The following is a 16,716-nucleotide window of genomic DNA, read 5'->3' as shown; positions in this document are numbered from 1 at the left end:
AGACACTGTTCTCTCTATAACTGATGTTTCTAATTTCCCATATCTTCCATTAGGATCAAATTATTGTGCATACTCTATAAACCGAGACACACAACTCTTGTAATTTACAAGGTAGTGTTAGTAGTAGCACCGGCATTAGGACTTAATAATAACAATCTTTTATTAGGAAGCTCCATCACAATAGTGGTTTACATAGACTTCGCTCGTGAGTCCCGACCATTTGAGTTGTCTGGGCTCTGCTGCGCGGCCGTGACTGGGAAATTTCGTTTTTGTTCAGCAGACAAACATACGGGCGGACTAAAAGGTAAGGGGCCTGGTGTAAGGGTGGCGACTGTCTTCGAACTGTTTCCTCCACGGCGTCATTTAGATCGTCTTTTGAAGCCGGTACCCCACTAAGAATAGTTGTTCAGTTTCAGTGGAGAAATCCCTTTTGAAGTCCGTGTCCTGTAACTCTGGAAACCCTTGCTGGGCCTAACATGTTTTGTGCCACCAAACAGAGTCAAGTGTTTTGTTTTATTTACTTACTTAAACAGGTCTTTCATCATTTACCGGTCTATATTTAGAGGGTGTTAAAAGTAAACTTTGACAATTGGCGGGCCGTGCAACGCTTACCCTCGAGGTGCATTAACTTCAAAAACTAAGTTTGGCGGTAAAAGAGTGGAGAATTCATTTTTTGAAGGGATACAGCTAATATGCACTTCATAGTGAACAAAACAGGAAAAAAAATAGACAAAACTGAGCGACAAAGCGGCACATATCGCACTCGCGCCGTCTACGTAAATATAATTATTTTTCCAAAGTTACTGATACTAAAATAGCGAAATTTTTTTAATTGAACATATCAAATCGTGAAAAATAAATATTTCGCATTTGAATGAGAAAAAACTTCAATCCTTAAAGCAGCATTTCTTGCGTATTTTCAAATCAGGATAGAAGCGTCCGCTCAAACGAAGGCCTTCATCGGTGACAAGCATAAGGCCGCCTAAACATTGATCCTTGTAATTCTTAAGAACAAGTAGATTAGGAATTATCAATACATGAAGCTAGCAGTTCTTTTTGTTTCTCACCAATTCAAGGCACTTTGCTATCTTATTATTCCTTTCATCTATGATGACAACTTTCTTAACCACAAGCACCGAAGAAACTGTTCATGATGTCATCACAATCAGTTAACAACATCTCGAAGGTTGTCCTGCTGTATCAGAGGCTTGTCAGATTTTTGGTCGTCGATGTTTTGTACATCCACCTTAATCGTGTTCAATCTCTTTAGTTTGACGTTCTCATTATTTGAATCAGACGAAGAATCTCCTTGTTCTTTATCTATCAACGGATCCCTGACTTGGCGATCTCTTCCTTTAGCGTTCGCCTTGTCCGCAGCTTGCATTTTTAAGACAGCTCCGAAGTCAAATGCAATCGGTGATCCACTTGCCTGTGAAATCGGTGTGGGAACCAGTTGTGGAGGCAGCAAAACTTGGTGCTGTTGAGTTGGTGTTTTTGGTGTCTAAAGAAAAATTGACATCATTTGATCACGTTAAAACTAAAATCACTCTCTTTAGGCTGAAAATTGGAAAAAATGAACAATCGTTTCCAACTGTACTCAGGATAAAACTACAATGATGTCGTATCTTATCGAAAACGATTGAACAAATCCTGTGCAGATCGTTAACGGCTTGAGAATATTAATATTTGATTTTAAATATGTTTCTTTGCTTCCTTGTCAGCAATGTACCAATAACTTATTATTAGGCCCCTCACGTGTCATAGTTGGTCAATGTTTCTAACATCTGCTACATGGGTAGTCTTACATTATTTCAGATTCCGGTACATTAAAGAGTACCCTCTGCCAATCCTTTTACCTTTGCTATTTTGTAATTAATAATTATTTCAGATCCCTGTGCATGACAGAGTCGAAAGGCTACCCCACCTTTCCAATCCATAGTGGAATGAAGATGTTTGAAAAAAATTAGAAGGAACCGCCCTCATTCATTACATGCTCTCCTACTACTTCTTCTCAAAGCTTTTGTGTACTTTGATTATTGAAGGAAAAAACTAGGGGAAAAAAAATGAAAAAACCCTAAAGCTAACGTACCTATTTCCTATCATTTGGTTTGAAGGGATGCCTGTATCCAGACCAATCAGTAAGAAAATGAGCAGTTATTGATTGATTGAAATGCATCACACATGCAATGCCTTAAGACTTCTAAACAGATGTTTTTATGTAAACTATATTATAATTCTATGTCACGGAAAAAAAGTAACAAGCAACTGATTCCTGCAAGTTATTAGTTGTTTGCTCTGGCAAAAGCGATCATCAGTTCGATGTCCATTACCGTGACAACATTTTGCCAAAATTAAACATTTTAGGCAAGGTTGATGGACCGAATTATTCTTGATTAAATACAAAATACATTTTCGCCTTTTTTGTTTTTTTGCTTCCGGAACTCGAACCTTCCCTGCCCACTATATATCTCATTTATATTTTAATGATTTTAAAAAGGGGAGCAAGTTAAGCACGATGTTACGCTTGAATTGAACTACAAAAACATGTGCCTTCCGGCGCTGTCTAATTTTATGACATTTCAAAGCTCTAATTGTCGTCGCTTAGACTTTTTGGAATCATTTACAAGCAAGCTTTTGATTTTAGCCGAGATCTTTCATGTGTAAAAGTGTTTGCTTTTACAACATTTTCTCTGGGAAAGAATTGGTGATATGACATGCAGCGTTCAACACGAATTTGCATTAGTGTTGTCTGAGAATATTGTCTACTATAACATCACACCGAGAGAATAAGTTAAAATGTTATCAGATAAAATAAACATTATCGCGATGATCTCTCGAATACGTACGCGAATTTCTTCTCGTTTTGGAAAAGGATATTTGAAGAAATTTTTTATGAGAAATAAACACCAAGTCAGTTAAAATGTTCCATGACTTACCATCAGATGATAGTGATACACTTCGTACTTGTTTCGTAATGCCGTGTCTTTGGACGCAGGGTCCATATGCATTTCAAAGGGTGATTTCACGGGTTCGTCGAGTGATCGACAAGGTCCTTTGCAAACGCATATAGCACAACACCATAGCAGTGCGAGAAACCCAGCTAGGCCGGCAGAAATATAGATGGCTAATGTCCCATCCGCTAAAATCATTTTTTACGTTGAAATGTTCGCGTAACTTCTAGTCTCTCTTCCCTATTGATAATTTAAGAGTTATGATCGCAAATTTCCATATCCATTAATTCATCCAAAAGATGATTTGACTGTTCGCAGTTGTCAGAAAAATCATTGGTCAGATTCCATTGGACTGGAAGATGGATCCAAGAGAATGATATCGTTTTTAAAAGACACAAATGTTCGTTGAGAGTCGAACGTTTGGGAGCGTGGCAAAATTCTGTCTGACTTTATTGAAATCTGAAACGTGTTTATTTCACGTCACGCTTGATCGGCGGCGAGAACCAGAATCCCGCGAGATCCGCGCACGAGTATTCGAGAGAACGCGCTTCAGTTATTTAAGATTTATTTTATATGAGGAAATTTTGATAGATCAATAACAAATACGCAAACGACAAAACAACAACAACAAAAAGCATTCCAACTCGGTTATGATAATCTCTTTAATTCTTACATTATAAATCAGTAAATAAAATGTTTATATATTTTTAATGGTATTCTCGAGTTTTAACCTAATCGCAGAGTTTCAAAATTCCTTTTTTTTCTGTCTGTGCACTTGTCCTTCAGGAAAAGTGAATAAAAATTCACCTTAAAATAAAACTTTACTTTTACGACGATTGTAGCTATTTCGTTGTTGACTAATCAACAACAGATTACGGCTCTTGACATCAACTGCTCGGAGAAGGAAATACTATATCTGTCACGCGTATAGGACAAACAGAAAAATGGAAATTCTGTAAGGATTCCAGTATTTCTCGTTCGAATGCTCCACTTATGTAACGGATACAAACAAAGAAGTCAAAATGTTACACTTGCCAAGCTTTAGATCTACATCAATGTCCGTGGTAAACAACTTTGAACTTAACAATGCTTGATCTAAGAGGGTTAGTTCTAAGTATATAAACTAATAAGGCGTTTCATAGCATCCACGTCGAAACATACGCAAGTATGCATACATCAGTTAATGACTAATTGGGTGGTTAACGTCTGTACGTTCTAAATCATTAGTGTGATTTTCGTCACGTTCTCCAAAATCCATAAGCGTGTTATAAATTTTCAACCGCTGTTTCTCTTTCCAAGAGATGCTCTGCATGTTCTTCTGCCTGTTTGATTGTGGTTTTCTAATAATCCCTCCAATTCGATGCGTCTTTGGCGCATTATCAACGCACTTCTCATTACTCTGATGTGCCACCAAAAAATTGTCATTATCGTCGAACCAATTACAAAACAAATCGCTGCTAAAAGTCGAAATATCTTGGGAGCATTTTTACTGTAACAGTGGCTACAGTGTCCTGAGGTTATATGTTGGCGCTGCTGTGCGATTCCCAAGAAAACGAAGCAAAGAATAATCAAAACAAATCCGACAAAAATGAATAGGCTGTTGCGCATAATTCTTCGTCTTAGAGACCTCGGTTCGTCTTGATGGTCCATGGCCACGTCCCATGTTAACACGGCCAAAGTTTCAGCTATAAACTGGGAATTAAGGAGATGAAAAAGCTGCTCAATGCATTGGACCTGTCTTACAGTTCTAACAAAAACTTTAGCGTTGAACTAACGAGCGACAGCCTCTCTTAATGATTACTGATACTGACAGGCATGATGTACTTACGTTACGGTTCCGTTGTTATGGTGATGCCATGTGAGTCTCAAAGCAAATTATTTTCTAAATTTGCTTTGTTTTCAAATTTGAGATCAGGATAAGATCTTGAAAGATCTTTTTAAGACGCTACTCAATAAAAGATATTTAGATCGATATCTATCGTTTACTTTGTTCATAAATCGAGATGTTATGTAAGCCTACTTCAAGTCACGCAATGTGGGAGCTTGGTAGCCGCTCCTACTTAATACACCGTTCTTCGTCTGTCAACATGACCGCTCTCGATTTAGCTACTGCGATTGATATTTCTGCGCTTTTATTTTTCCTGTTCGTGACATTATGGATCATTACTATCGTCTGCACAAGGCAACCACTTAAAGACATAAAAACAACTCTGGAACGACAGCCAAACAGAGTGCTGAAGAACGATTACACCAGACATCATTTGCCTCGAGAGAAGAATCCTATAAAGCTGTTATGACTTGGTCTGTGTATTCAGCAGTTATGACCCAACAAATATCGACTGGATGGAATTTCTACGGTAAATAGGGGATAGGAAATATGCTGGAAGCGGATAAATTCCTTTAGAATGGGACTGACTTACACGGACTGTGCCCACCACGTTGTTTTACAACATGACCTTTTATGTCCTCGTGTGGATACGGATAAATTCTTGAAGAGAATACCGTATTTATTTTCCGTTATTTCCAGGTGGAAATTTTACCCATAGAATGGCATTAGGAAAAGCTTCGAAAAGATTACAGAATACTGGATTAACCAAGCGTGCGTTACTAATTTGTGTCACGCCATCTTCTTTATAACGTAACCAGAGAGGGTGACTCCAGGAAACTCTCGAACAATGTTGCTATGGTTAGCGATGGGTCTTGCCAACAAACACAACCGTATTCAGCTAGTCATATGGTTTATGTTGCCCATAATATGGCACAAACATAGCACAACATAGTTACAGTGTAATTTTGCTTTAAACAACTGAGTTTATTGTGTAAATTGGCCACTGTAGAGTTTCCAAAGCTGACTCAAATGTCAACAAATCTTGGACAAATCTCCTGCAGGAACAAATATGTATATATATAGTAAAACAAAACAAGTAAGAAATAAATAAATTTAAAAAAAACTTTTAAGCTAACATGTTATCGATATGTTTTTAAACTTTTTATTGAGTTTTACTTTAATCAAACAAAAAACAACAAGCGAGGAGGTTAAATTTTGCTACATTAAACTTTACGCTAACATTCCTCTGGTAGTAACTAAGACCGCCAACGAAATTTGCATGGCAACTTTTATCAGTGAGGCAATTGATAAGTCAGTTTTATCATCTTGCAAAAAAAACAACAACAACACACACAACTTCGATCTCGCTTTATGAAATGACTTCTGAATAAATCTCATAAAACTCTTTTTCTAGAGTAAGGCCTGCTCCTTAACTGTCAGACTGTGATAGATTTTTTCTTCCTCCTATGAATAAAGTAAAAGAACAGGAAAAATGCTTGGCATATAGCCTTAATACTGGAAAATTCATTCAAATTAACAAAACAAATCGAAGTGTAAGATAGATCGTAAAAGAGAAGTTTTCAAATACTTTCTATGTCAGTTTTAAAACTGGATCCGAGCGAACTAGTTGCGTCGTCTACGGAATGATGCTTGTATAGAAATGGGTTAAAAATCTACCTATTTTTCGTATTTCAATCAATACTTTTCTTATATTAAAAAGAAAAAGAGAAAGCTGTTACTATCATTTTGCTCCGTTACCTTTTTTGCCACGGCGCGGTTTCCTGCAGATCTTAGTGTTGGTTTCTGGGTCGAAATATGTTCTCAAAGTTGATGGACATCTTCTGGTACAAATTGTGCGATCGCGTAGTTTTAACAATTGCAACTCTACAAAGCACTTCTTACAAACTCCCTCCAGTGTACATTGCTCGCAGCCTCTAACACACTCTAAAAGAGAAAAAGCTTGGAATTAACGTGCATATTTGAAGGAAAATTTGGCTTACTGTCAGTCGAGTGTACGCAAATGTTTTGGCATTTCTTCGCAGTACCGTCGAATAGGGCTGATATTCATATTGATTTACAAATCTAGCGAGCACATCTCTATAATTAAATTCTTTACTCAAATCAATATTGAAACAGTCACTTACTGCTGTTTGGTCTGTTTGGTTTTCCTCCTTTTTGCTGGAATTCGCATTTAGGAGGAGACACGCCTTTCTTCAGCTTGTAGAATGGCGGACATCTCCTTACGCATTTTGTGATGTTACTGCCTGGTGGTGTAAAAAGCTTTTGATCTCTTTCACATTCGGTGCAGAGGCCTGGGGAGGTGCAGTTAGCACATCCTCGTCCACAACCTACAGTGTTAAAATATAGCACACCTCACTCGTCTGCCCAGGTTCGTCAATTTAGGCATGGGTTGCACTTGGCAAAGTTTGGTGTGAATGTGGTCACTTTGGCGTAAAAATCTGTCATCGGGGCACATTGCCTAATGCGACCCTAACTCCAGTTCGAAAAAAAACTTTGAAAACCGGCCAAAATATCAAAGACGCCGTAGTGCTTGGGTGGGGCAGGTAGATTTCGGAAAACTCGGACTAAACAATAGCTATCACAGCGGTAACTGTCATCACCTGTCAGTAAACAGCAAACAACTCGACTGGTCACGGAACTGATCAGGCATATGGCGCTCGAAGTAATCTTCGCTGACGTCGATACATACATACATACATATACTTTATTTAATCTCGAATTTGAAGCAGCTAAGGGATAAGCTAGTATCTTCGAGTTAAACAGGCGTTAACCCATCTTTCATAGATCATACGAAAGACAAAAAAGTGCTCGTGATTTAACTGAATAAGAAGAATAAGCATCACCGTGATCGCTATTAACAATGCTTCAACGGGACGCATTTTTTTAACGTTTGTTTTCCTTTTTCAGATCGCTGCACGTCGATAAACGTGTGTCTGGTTTATCAAAGTGTCATCACTGACATTTTTTTCACCTAGTGCGACCCTGATAGTTAAAACCAAAAGTTTGCTTTCCGGTTGCGGTTTCAAATTTTCTGTGTTTTTTTTTGCCGGCAAAGTTGAAAACTTTGCCCAAGTGCGACCCATACCTTACGCTCCATTCCTATGTAATCCATATTTGTTTAGGCCCTTTACTGCATTTTTCCTTTGCTTTAAAGCCAAGATTTTAAGTTCAACTGGTAGGTTAGCTCGGCGCAAAACAATCATTTCAAAAAGCAATCGTATGCTTTTGTTTCCTTATTAGCTTTTCATGGTTTCAACAGCTTGCACCGAGCTAAATGGCCAAGATTTGCCAAGAAAAATCGAATATCTGGTCAGTGGGCAAAACTTTCACCTCTTGCGTCTATACGTATGCACCATAGAACACGCGTAAACCCAGTCAGGTCATAAGGGGAAAAAAAGAGGCTTGTGAGGGTCGCATTGGACTATGACCTCGTTTGATTTAAATGACCTACTCACCGGACTCTGTGCATTCCCTCACGAAAACGTCTGGCCAAACTCTTTTCATTCGACGACCGCAAGGAACACAGACCGTTCTTTTTAAGATTCTCGTTTGAACTTTGAAGAATCCAGGATTGCACATTTGGTTGTTCCCTTTATCCCAAACTGAACAGTTTCTGGTACAATCTGAGTAAATAACAACAAATGGAGGAAAATATTAAAGCGACATATTCCCGGGATGTACAATAAAGTGATCGACTTATCAAAGTAAATTATCAGACAAGTGTAAAGAATTATACCGTTGTAAATAAGTCTTTGTGACGTGCATGTTATGGTCGAGGCTTTTTTTGAAGCAAGATATATAAAGGGTGTTTGATGAGATATAAGTATATTGTTGGGCTGACGAATCTTTCAAAGAAAGTTTAACGGTTGAGTTTTACATGTAGAATGCTCAGACTTTGGCTATGAATGACTTAATTTTAAACGTACTGGTGCTGCATTGTTGGAGGTATAAATCAGGATCCTTCATTTTTAGACGTCGGCCACACGGTATACATCCTGTTCTGTTGTTGCGCAACATTTTCAGCGCAAAACCGTCGTCGCACTCTAGACATACACCCTCCTCGCAGTCTGAACAGTTTCTGGGACATGTTAATTCTGTAAAATATGAATAAGAACAAGGAAAATCACCTTTGATTGAATAAGGATTTTTATAATTCTAATTACGCAATATGCAACAAAATACTCACTCGTTACATAAAAGAAATTTTTAGTTGGATTTCAAACTAACCTTTCGTGCCCGATCTTATCCCGTTCTTCCGTCTTGAACCCCCTTTTCCGCCCCTTTTGGAATCAACCGTAACGAAAAGGAGTACCGCGGCGAACAGCAAGAAAGCCACCATAACGCCCTTCATAATTATGCGTTCGCTGAAGTTACGACCAAGAAAGCGGGGAGATCTAATATGCTTCTGCTCGGAATGGTATCCCTTTTTATGTTGTCGTGTTATTTGAGATCGTTTATACGCGAATTATCCAGAAACAATAGAACTCGCACATGTCTATTGGCTCTTGCCATATCACGTCCGGAAAACGGCAGGTTTAATATCTCTTCTTTGATACGTGCCTCTTGCGAAATTTCCTTCGGTGATGTCATACAAGATTTGAACGCCCTCGTAAAAGCATACACGTTTTCGCAGCATTATTTCCGTCATAGAAACTTCGAAGGATATAATCTAATTATCAGATGTATGATCACATTTGTCACGGTTCCATCGTTTCCTGAACTTGTAGAAATGATTCTTCTGAGAATGTCATCAGGCAAGCAAGTACAACTCGAAAAAAAACCACAAAATACAGCACTTAACATGATTGACACTTTTTGACTGGTCAAGCAACGGTTGGTCAAAAACTTTAAGTAGCATTACTCCACTGATAAATCGTAATACAGGCGAACCTGTCTTAAGTGGCACCTTATTAAGTATTCATTCTGTTTTATTCCGAATTTTTTTCCCCTTACACAGTGTTTCTCATGGTAAGCGGTCGTGGTCACCTTGTTTATTTCGTCATCCACCTGTATATATAGCAGTCCCTTAAACGGAACTAAATCAAAGCAAATCAAATAAAACTAAGAATAATCTCTACTCGCCATTCCCCGTAGGTGACCTCTTCATATATACAGGTTTGACTGTATTGTCTTTCTTACATTGCACTTGTCAACTGGCAATAACACTCCTTTCATGAAATTGAAAGCAGTCGCATTACAATGATGTCATTAAGATACCAACACTGTAACACGGTTTGCATTTGCGCGCATTTTTTTATGGAAGCCGAAGATTTCTTCCGTGTTTGCTGAACCTCGCGTTAACACTCAGTTTTTGGACACGTACTTGCTCTTCAACTTTGTAATTGATGGTTGTTGGAGTGAATCATGAGGGGAGGGGTGCGGCATGTCCTTGAAAGGTGCCGATTTAAACGGTTAAAAATGAGAGCTATCTGACTTGAGGACTGAAGCACTTTCCACAGGTAAATGGGCGTCTGATGATGGAATCTGAAACCAGCCATTTTGAAACACATATATTTCACTTTTCACGCAACTCGAAATACTTTGTATCACGTAATTATTTCGTTGTGGCGTAGTTATGTTTTCTGTTCTCTCACTTTCCATTTTGCAAATGGCTATTTGTTTCTAATTTTCCTTACAAAAAAAAACCAAATTGAAATCAATTCGTGAGGAGTTTTGCTCATGAGGCAGATCTACAATGTACTACGGACTATTGTGATGACCTTAAAGCTAATTCAGATATTTGTACGCCATTTTTTGTTACAGTTTAGTGCTTGTTTGCTTTCAGTTAAAATGAGAAAGGATGCACACATGGGAGGTTAAAGTTATCCTGATGGTCTAAAAAAGAGTCATTGTCCCTACATGGCGCAATCTTGTGAGTCTCTAAACTAAATAAGGGTCATCACTTTAAATGGACACCCATTAGAATTGCTAGGATGTACCGGATTTCAACACGAGCGAATTTCCCACCATTTGCGAAAAGTAATACAACCAAACCATGGTTACTTTATTAACAGCTTTATTAAAAGAACAAAATATTTGACACGGCCCTAACTGTACTCACACTTTGTACAGTTTCGATGAACTCTCTATATCATCGCCAGTTCTATATTCAATTCATACTAAAACGAGATGTGTCAAGCACTCGGCATAAAATTCTACAAAGTTACACAGAAAAAAAAAAAAAGTGAAAAAGACAAAATTGAACAAATTACCAAATTTTGTGTTCAAACGCTTGAATGCAACCCCCGTCACATAGTGTCTAATGTTTGTAAGTTTTGATCCTTGATTACATGTTCGTAAACATAATATAGGGTAGCATGTGGACAGGATTTTGCCAAGGTTAAAGCCGGGAGAAACAGTAATGCAGAAAAATAAAATGCCAGGAACAATTGGTTGATTTTGCTATTTACGAATTTTCTTGGACTATCCTGGGGGAATAAGATAAAAACAGATGGAAACGCCCGACCATTACAAATCCGATAATACACTACAGAAGGAATTAAATTGGTAAAAACAAGATTTTCACTTCGCGAGCGTTTGAACACACGCAATTTGGGGTGAGGATATATTAGTGTGGCTCTGCAGTGGGCTGTGTTGGGTTCGGTCGTCTCTTTCGCTTTGGTTTTCCTTTGCCTCCTGTTTATCAGAGAAGAAAATACCACTCAGTGTTTGCTTTAAGCCCAAGACTCACAAAGTTACATGAACAAAGGAAATCAGATTATAAACAGGTGAATATTGATTGTTGTACGTCATTTACACACAACTTCGTTGAGTTTCAATGTGTTAAAACACCTGACTCAAAATTGGACCTGAAACCTGTTGAAAACTTCGAATAGTAAGCAACTTTGTGATCGGTAGAGAATGTTGAGCTACCTTTCAAGAATTGCCTTTTATCTATTTATTTTTTAAATGTTACAGAATCCCACCGACCAAGTAAGAGGGCTTGCACTCAAACTCAACGACATGTTCGCGATCGTTCAGAAAATATTTACGTCAAACCCAGGAGATGTGGTATACAATAAGGGATTGAAGCTAGCAAAATGGGGAAGGGGTAAAAAAAAAAAGGTATGGGAAGGGTTGCATTGAGCAAGCTTAAACGTGTTTTTTATAACTTCCTTATAATTTAATGAAATCAACTTGCCTTTTCGCTTCTTTTTTCGTCCTTTTTCGTTACGTTTTCCTTCACAGGCTTGCGATTTATAGTTGGGGTCTGCTCTTGAACAAGCTTTCACACATCTTCTTGATTTACGGCCGAGAACGAGGCCCTCGTTGCAACCGGAGCAAACTCCTGAGACGCATGTCTTACAGCCCTTTCCACAATCTGTAAACAAATAATAAAGGTAGGGCGTAAAATTAACCTTTTTCCAGTAGCCACTTGGCTCCTAAATATTTTAAAGTGGTAGCCAATTCCAAAAAGTTGGTGCCCATTATGACACACACACAAAAAAAGTTTTTTACCCTGTCACTGTACTAGATTTATCATATCATAGTGATACAGTCATACAAACATCAAAAACGAGCCCGCTAAATTCGCACTAGCTACAAAGAGGACACTAGAATGGATTATATACAACTTTATCGGTTACCTAAATTCAAGATGGCGTCTAGTGACGGAAGATTTACGTTCGACATCGTGCATGTGCTGCGCTTTGGAAACGAGCTTAACGAGGAACTTTGCTGCAGATTTATCTTTACAAATTTTCAACAATCATTAGATCTCTAGGTAAGGTGTGATTAGAAATTCTAGTCGCCAATTTGGCGACTAATTTTCAGGATTTGGTCGCCAAAGTTAAAAATTTAGTCGCATTGGCGCCTGTATTAGGCGCAATTTTACGCCCTGAAAGGTAAAGATGGAAGAGATCGATAAGGAAATCTTGAAATACTTAAGGTAAAAGGTCTGAATGTAACATCAAGGGCGTAACCAGGGGGGGGGGGCCTGGGGTGCCCGTGACCCCACCTTGGTAGGCCTTCTTTTAAGCAAACAACCTACAATATTCAGGTGGTGAAAACGTCATCACAATATCTTGGCCTGTCCACTTTACTCTCACTACTCATCCCAAAACTGTAACATTAAGTAAAACATGCACGGCGGGGAGGTCGACATGACAATCTGGTGAGTAGCCTCTGTGATCCCCCCTTTGAAAAATCCTGGCTACGCCCCTGAACATGTATCCATTCTGTTAAATATTTAATTTGAAGTCATTCCCCTAGTAATTAGTTCCTTTCCCCAGCGGTCTACTTTATGTAGGTGTTTCTCACAATTTTATTCTCTTTGTTCCTCAAATTAATCATTTATTCTTTTTATTTATACTGAGTTAAGATAACTCAAGCTAATAAAAACAGGATCTGAGTAAAACTGAAAATTTGATGAGACAGAAACAGGTTACATCGTGAAGGATTCAGTACATTTCAAGGAGTACAAGTACTCAATGCGAACAGTTACGTTAAACTTGCCTTTTATCTTTTTGCACATATTCTTGTCTTGGTACAGTTGAAAACCGTTTGCGCATTCTGTACAGGTTCCGTTTGTGCATGTTAGACAGTTTTTCCCACAACTTTCTGAAAAAAGATTGAAAAGTGACAAGCAATTAATCCTTTTACTCCCAGAAGTGACTAACAAATAAATTCTCCAAATAAAATTCATACATTACCCACCAAGCATGTAATGAGAAATTATACCTAATTATCCAAGATGTTATCTTGATCCAATACCAAATTCTCGTCACTAATTTACAAGGAAATGTGTAGCAGCTTAAGGGGAGAATTAACAATCCGATCTTGGGAATGAAAATGTTAAAGATTTCCGGAGTTAGGCACCATCTCAGAGTTGCGCAGAGCCCTCATGGCCCTCTTGACAGAACTGAACAATAAAACACTATCATGCACACAATTGTACAACAAGGAATTACCTGAGCCACATTGTGATTTGTCTATCCTTTTACCATTTCTCCCAGTAGCGCAGGAAATACAAGCTGTTTTATTCTTACGTCCAGTGACTAAAGCGAAACCACTTTCGCAAACAAGGCACGCTCCATTCTTGCAGCTGGAGCACTTTTGCGGACAGCTCAGCGAAGGATCTGTCGTAGTTACTAAAAGTTGAAAAACACAATCAGTATACACTTCTCTGACTTTTTCTATGAAGGTCAGGGTCAAGACGCTTAGGAATGGTGAAATACGAGCAGTCCCTTTTTGTCCTTCTCTGTGGAAAAAAAAAAGGAATCAAGGGTGGAGAGCAATAAATAGAGACACGAAAAACTGCGTCAAAACCGGTGGTCAGAGTGGTCTCCTTTGCATTAGTTCTATGGGGTGTTGCGCAAAAGGGCCACTACGAAGGAGAAAGGATCAGAGGTGATCTCTGCTAGATCCTTTCGCACGGCCACTGACGCCCATCTATTGAGCAGCGGTGTAATGACAGCAAACTGCCAATAAAAACGCTGGGTATCCTCACCCAGAAACGATGATAATAACCATAATAACAAACACATGTGGCTGCATAAGCTAAGGCGGCCTTCTTGTTTTTCTCGTTAGTTTCTTCATGTATTCCTTGCAAGTCCAAAAGGCGCCGCTTGGGAGGCTACAAGAGTAATGGGGACGATTGTTCTTCGATCATTTCACAGCTAGCCCCTTTTTTAAATCTTTGACCGCACAAAGCTGCTGACTACTTGAAACAAACTTGCTCACCTGGAGGGCACTTGGACATGTCTCCATTCAGAGCAGTCTTTTTTCCTCGTTTGCTGCAAGGAACACAGACTGTCTTAGATCGTTTCGGGAAAGTGACTTTAGCGAATCCGTCATCGCACTCGAGGCAGGTTCCTTCTCGGTCACAAATATTGCAGTTTTTGGTACAGGCTAGTTGAGTATAAGATAACACAAACCGTCCACAAGTTAGAAGACGAAATAAACGAATGGGGTGCACCTATGAAAATTAACTAATGAAAATAATAACTTGGACAATGAAACGGACCTCAACACCAGATATATAGATAATGGCCCCATTGTCTGAATCTTCTCACTGGCGCATTATAATGAAGTACGTGTTATGAGCGCATCACGTTGTACAATTGCTGATCATCCATGGTCCCTACATTTGATTGAGAATCGTGGAAATTTTTGAGATGTGCTTATATTAATTGCCCGAGAAAGAACACGCGCAACACAACCGACTTAAAGAAATGGAGAAACCCATAAAAGAACGTCGGATGTGAGGTTGTTACTAGACGCTGCAACATCAAGATTAAAGATGGCTCTGGTCAAGTTTCAATCCTAAAATAGGGCATCAAGCTGGATTAAAAAAAATCAGAACGTTCATTTCATTCAGCAATTTGATTTTCTCTCACTTTCTCTAGCAGCATTCCTTAATACAAGCGAATATGTACAGCAAATTATATCAGCTTTTGTTTCATGAGATTCCGCTTCAGCCCAAAGGGAAAGTAATTTCAATATCCTATTCTTTTCGCTGTCTGCGTGGCTAAACGCCTCAGCTGACCGTAAATCTGAAACCTATCAGGTATCGGCTGTTATTTCTAATTTCAGACCAAGACTCTGAGGCAAGGCTTTGCCCTTTCGGTAGATGAAATTCACAAAGAAAGCATAGAAAGGTCAATATCCGAATCAGGCAAATAAATATCCTCAAGAATTATAGACAGATTCCTAATGCGCGAACCCTGTAGGACGGAAACGCAATATTGCTGCTGTAGCGTAGGCTTACAAAACCTTAAGACAAAAAACTAGCTCAGGATAAAATTTACAAACGTTACATTGACAGAGGTTGAGTATCCTTAATCTTCCTTTTCTAATTGGCGTAATGAGGGTTATTCCAAGTTTTGATTTATAGGTCTCACCTTTTTTGTTTGGCCGAGAAAAGCCTCCTTTACCTTTTCCTCCTCGCTTTCGACCTCTCCTACCCTCGGCTGTAGCAAGAAGAACGATGGCGATGCCTAACAGAACCAAAAACGTCTTCTTCATGACGATACGATGAAAGCCTCTAAACGCTCCAAACTCCTGATGATTCTGGTTTGTCTTCGGAATTTCGCTGCCTTGACCCACCAAACCTGTACAGACAAACCGGCTTTGTTTCAGAGAACAATACAAAAGGAAAGCTGCTGTCATACCTGTTATGGTTATTATCAGTCGGGTATCAAGCTGAAGGTCAAAGTTTCCTATGCCCATTAGTATCTCAATAAACACGATTTGGCAGTTTTTCCCTGATGAGTGGGTAATCATTTTCAGATTTTAAAACCTGTTTGACGCTTCTCATGTTTTGGCATGAAACACTTGAAGTGCTGAAACTTTCAGGACATCCCAGAAATCATCCCAAACTAGACTGATGAACTGTTTGATTTGTTGCGATTTCCGGACTCAACTAAACTACCTTCTGAACTTGGAAATCTTAATGCAGCTTACTGAGGTTGAAGCTGTGAGGACGCATGCCTAATTAAAGGAAAACGAACAAGAACAGTTATTTTTGTCCAATGCCGTGGGTGTTGTTCACCTAACACCTCATCTGTCGACTTTTTTTTTAATCATCGTTAAATTTGCACATCAACACATTCCTCAGTGACTACTCATTACCCCTGATTCAGTCATTTCCGTTTTAGCCACGTGCTTCTGGCTTATCTTGGAGGGTGATCACGTGCCCGCTGTTTACGTCATTGTTGTGTGACGTCTTTAGTCTGTTCACAAATAGTTAATGTCTGGCGCCTAATCAATCAAAGATAGATTTTCATCATAGACGTTGATGAAATGAAAATCAGCTGGATCTGAGCTAGGGCGAAGCTGCAAAACTCGCAAATTTACACCTCAATCCTGAATTGGAGAATGTCGTAAGCAGGAATAAAGAAAGAAAAGAAAACAACAAGGTGAAAGCAAAAGTGACAGTGTTACCCGCTTGAACCTTTTGGACTGGTTTATAAAAAC

At 38.9% G+C, this 16,716-nt stretch overlaps 2 protein-coding genes across 2 annotated transcripts; both read right to left on the bottom strand.

The window, feature by feature from the left end:
* Positions 1-494: 494 nt before the first annotated feature.
* LOC111343448 (uncharacterized) lies at positions 495-3,419 on the bottom strand. Its single transcript, XM_022950631.2, has 2 exons — positions 2,937-3,419; positions 495-1,501 (listed from the first exon to the last, which is right to left on the bottom strand). The coding sequence occupies exons 1-2, from the start codon at positions 3,147-3,149 to the stop codon at positions 1,166-1,168; spliced, it is 549 nt and encodes a 182-aa protein (XP_022806366.1). The 5' UTR covers positions 3,150-3,419; the 3' UTR covers positions 495-1,165.
* Positions 3,420-3,595: 176 nt separating this feature from the next.
* LOC111343451 (uncharacterized) lies at positions 3,596-16,148 on the bottom strand. The gene is made up of 14 exons (XM_022950637.2): positions 16,040-16,148; positions 15,642-15,851; positions 14,482-14,649; positions 13,710-13,889; positions 13,255-13,359; positions 11,942-12,121; positions 11,371-11,436; positions 9,754-9,836; positions 9,028-9,265; positions 8,727-8,894; positions 8,256-8,423; positions 6,924-7,127; positions 6,538-6,723; positions 3,596-6,243 (listed from the first exon to the last, which is right to left on the bottom strand). The coding sequence occupies exons 1-14, from the start codon at positions 16,065-16,067 to the stop codon at positions 6,209-6,211; spliced, it is 2,019 nt and encodes a 672-aa protein (XP_022806372.2). The 5' UTR covers positions 16,068-16,148; the 3' UTR covers positions 3,596-6,208.
* Positions 16,149-16,716: the final 568 nt, after the last annotated feature.

The sequence above is a fragment of the Stylophora pistillata genome, chromosome 1, assembly GCF_964205215.1.
Source record: "Stylophora pistillata chromosome 1, jaStyPist1.2, whole genome shotgun sequence".
Taxonomy (NCBI): Eukaryota; Metazoa; Cnidaria; class Anthozoa; order Scleractinia; family Pocilloporidae; genus Stylophora; species Stylophora pistillata.
Note: the sequence above shows the minus strand (reverse complement) of the source record. Positions and strands in the feature narration are given on the sequence as shown.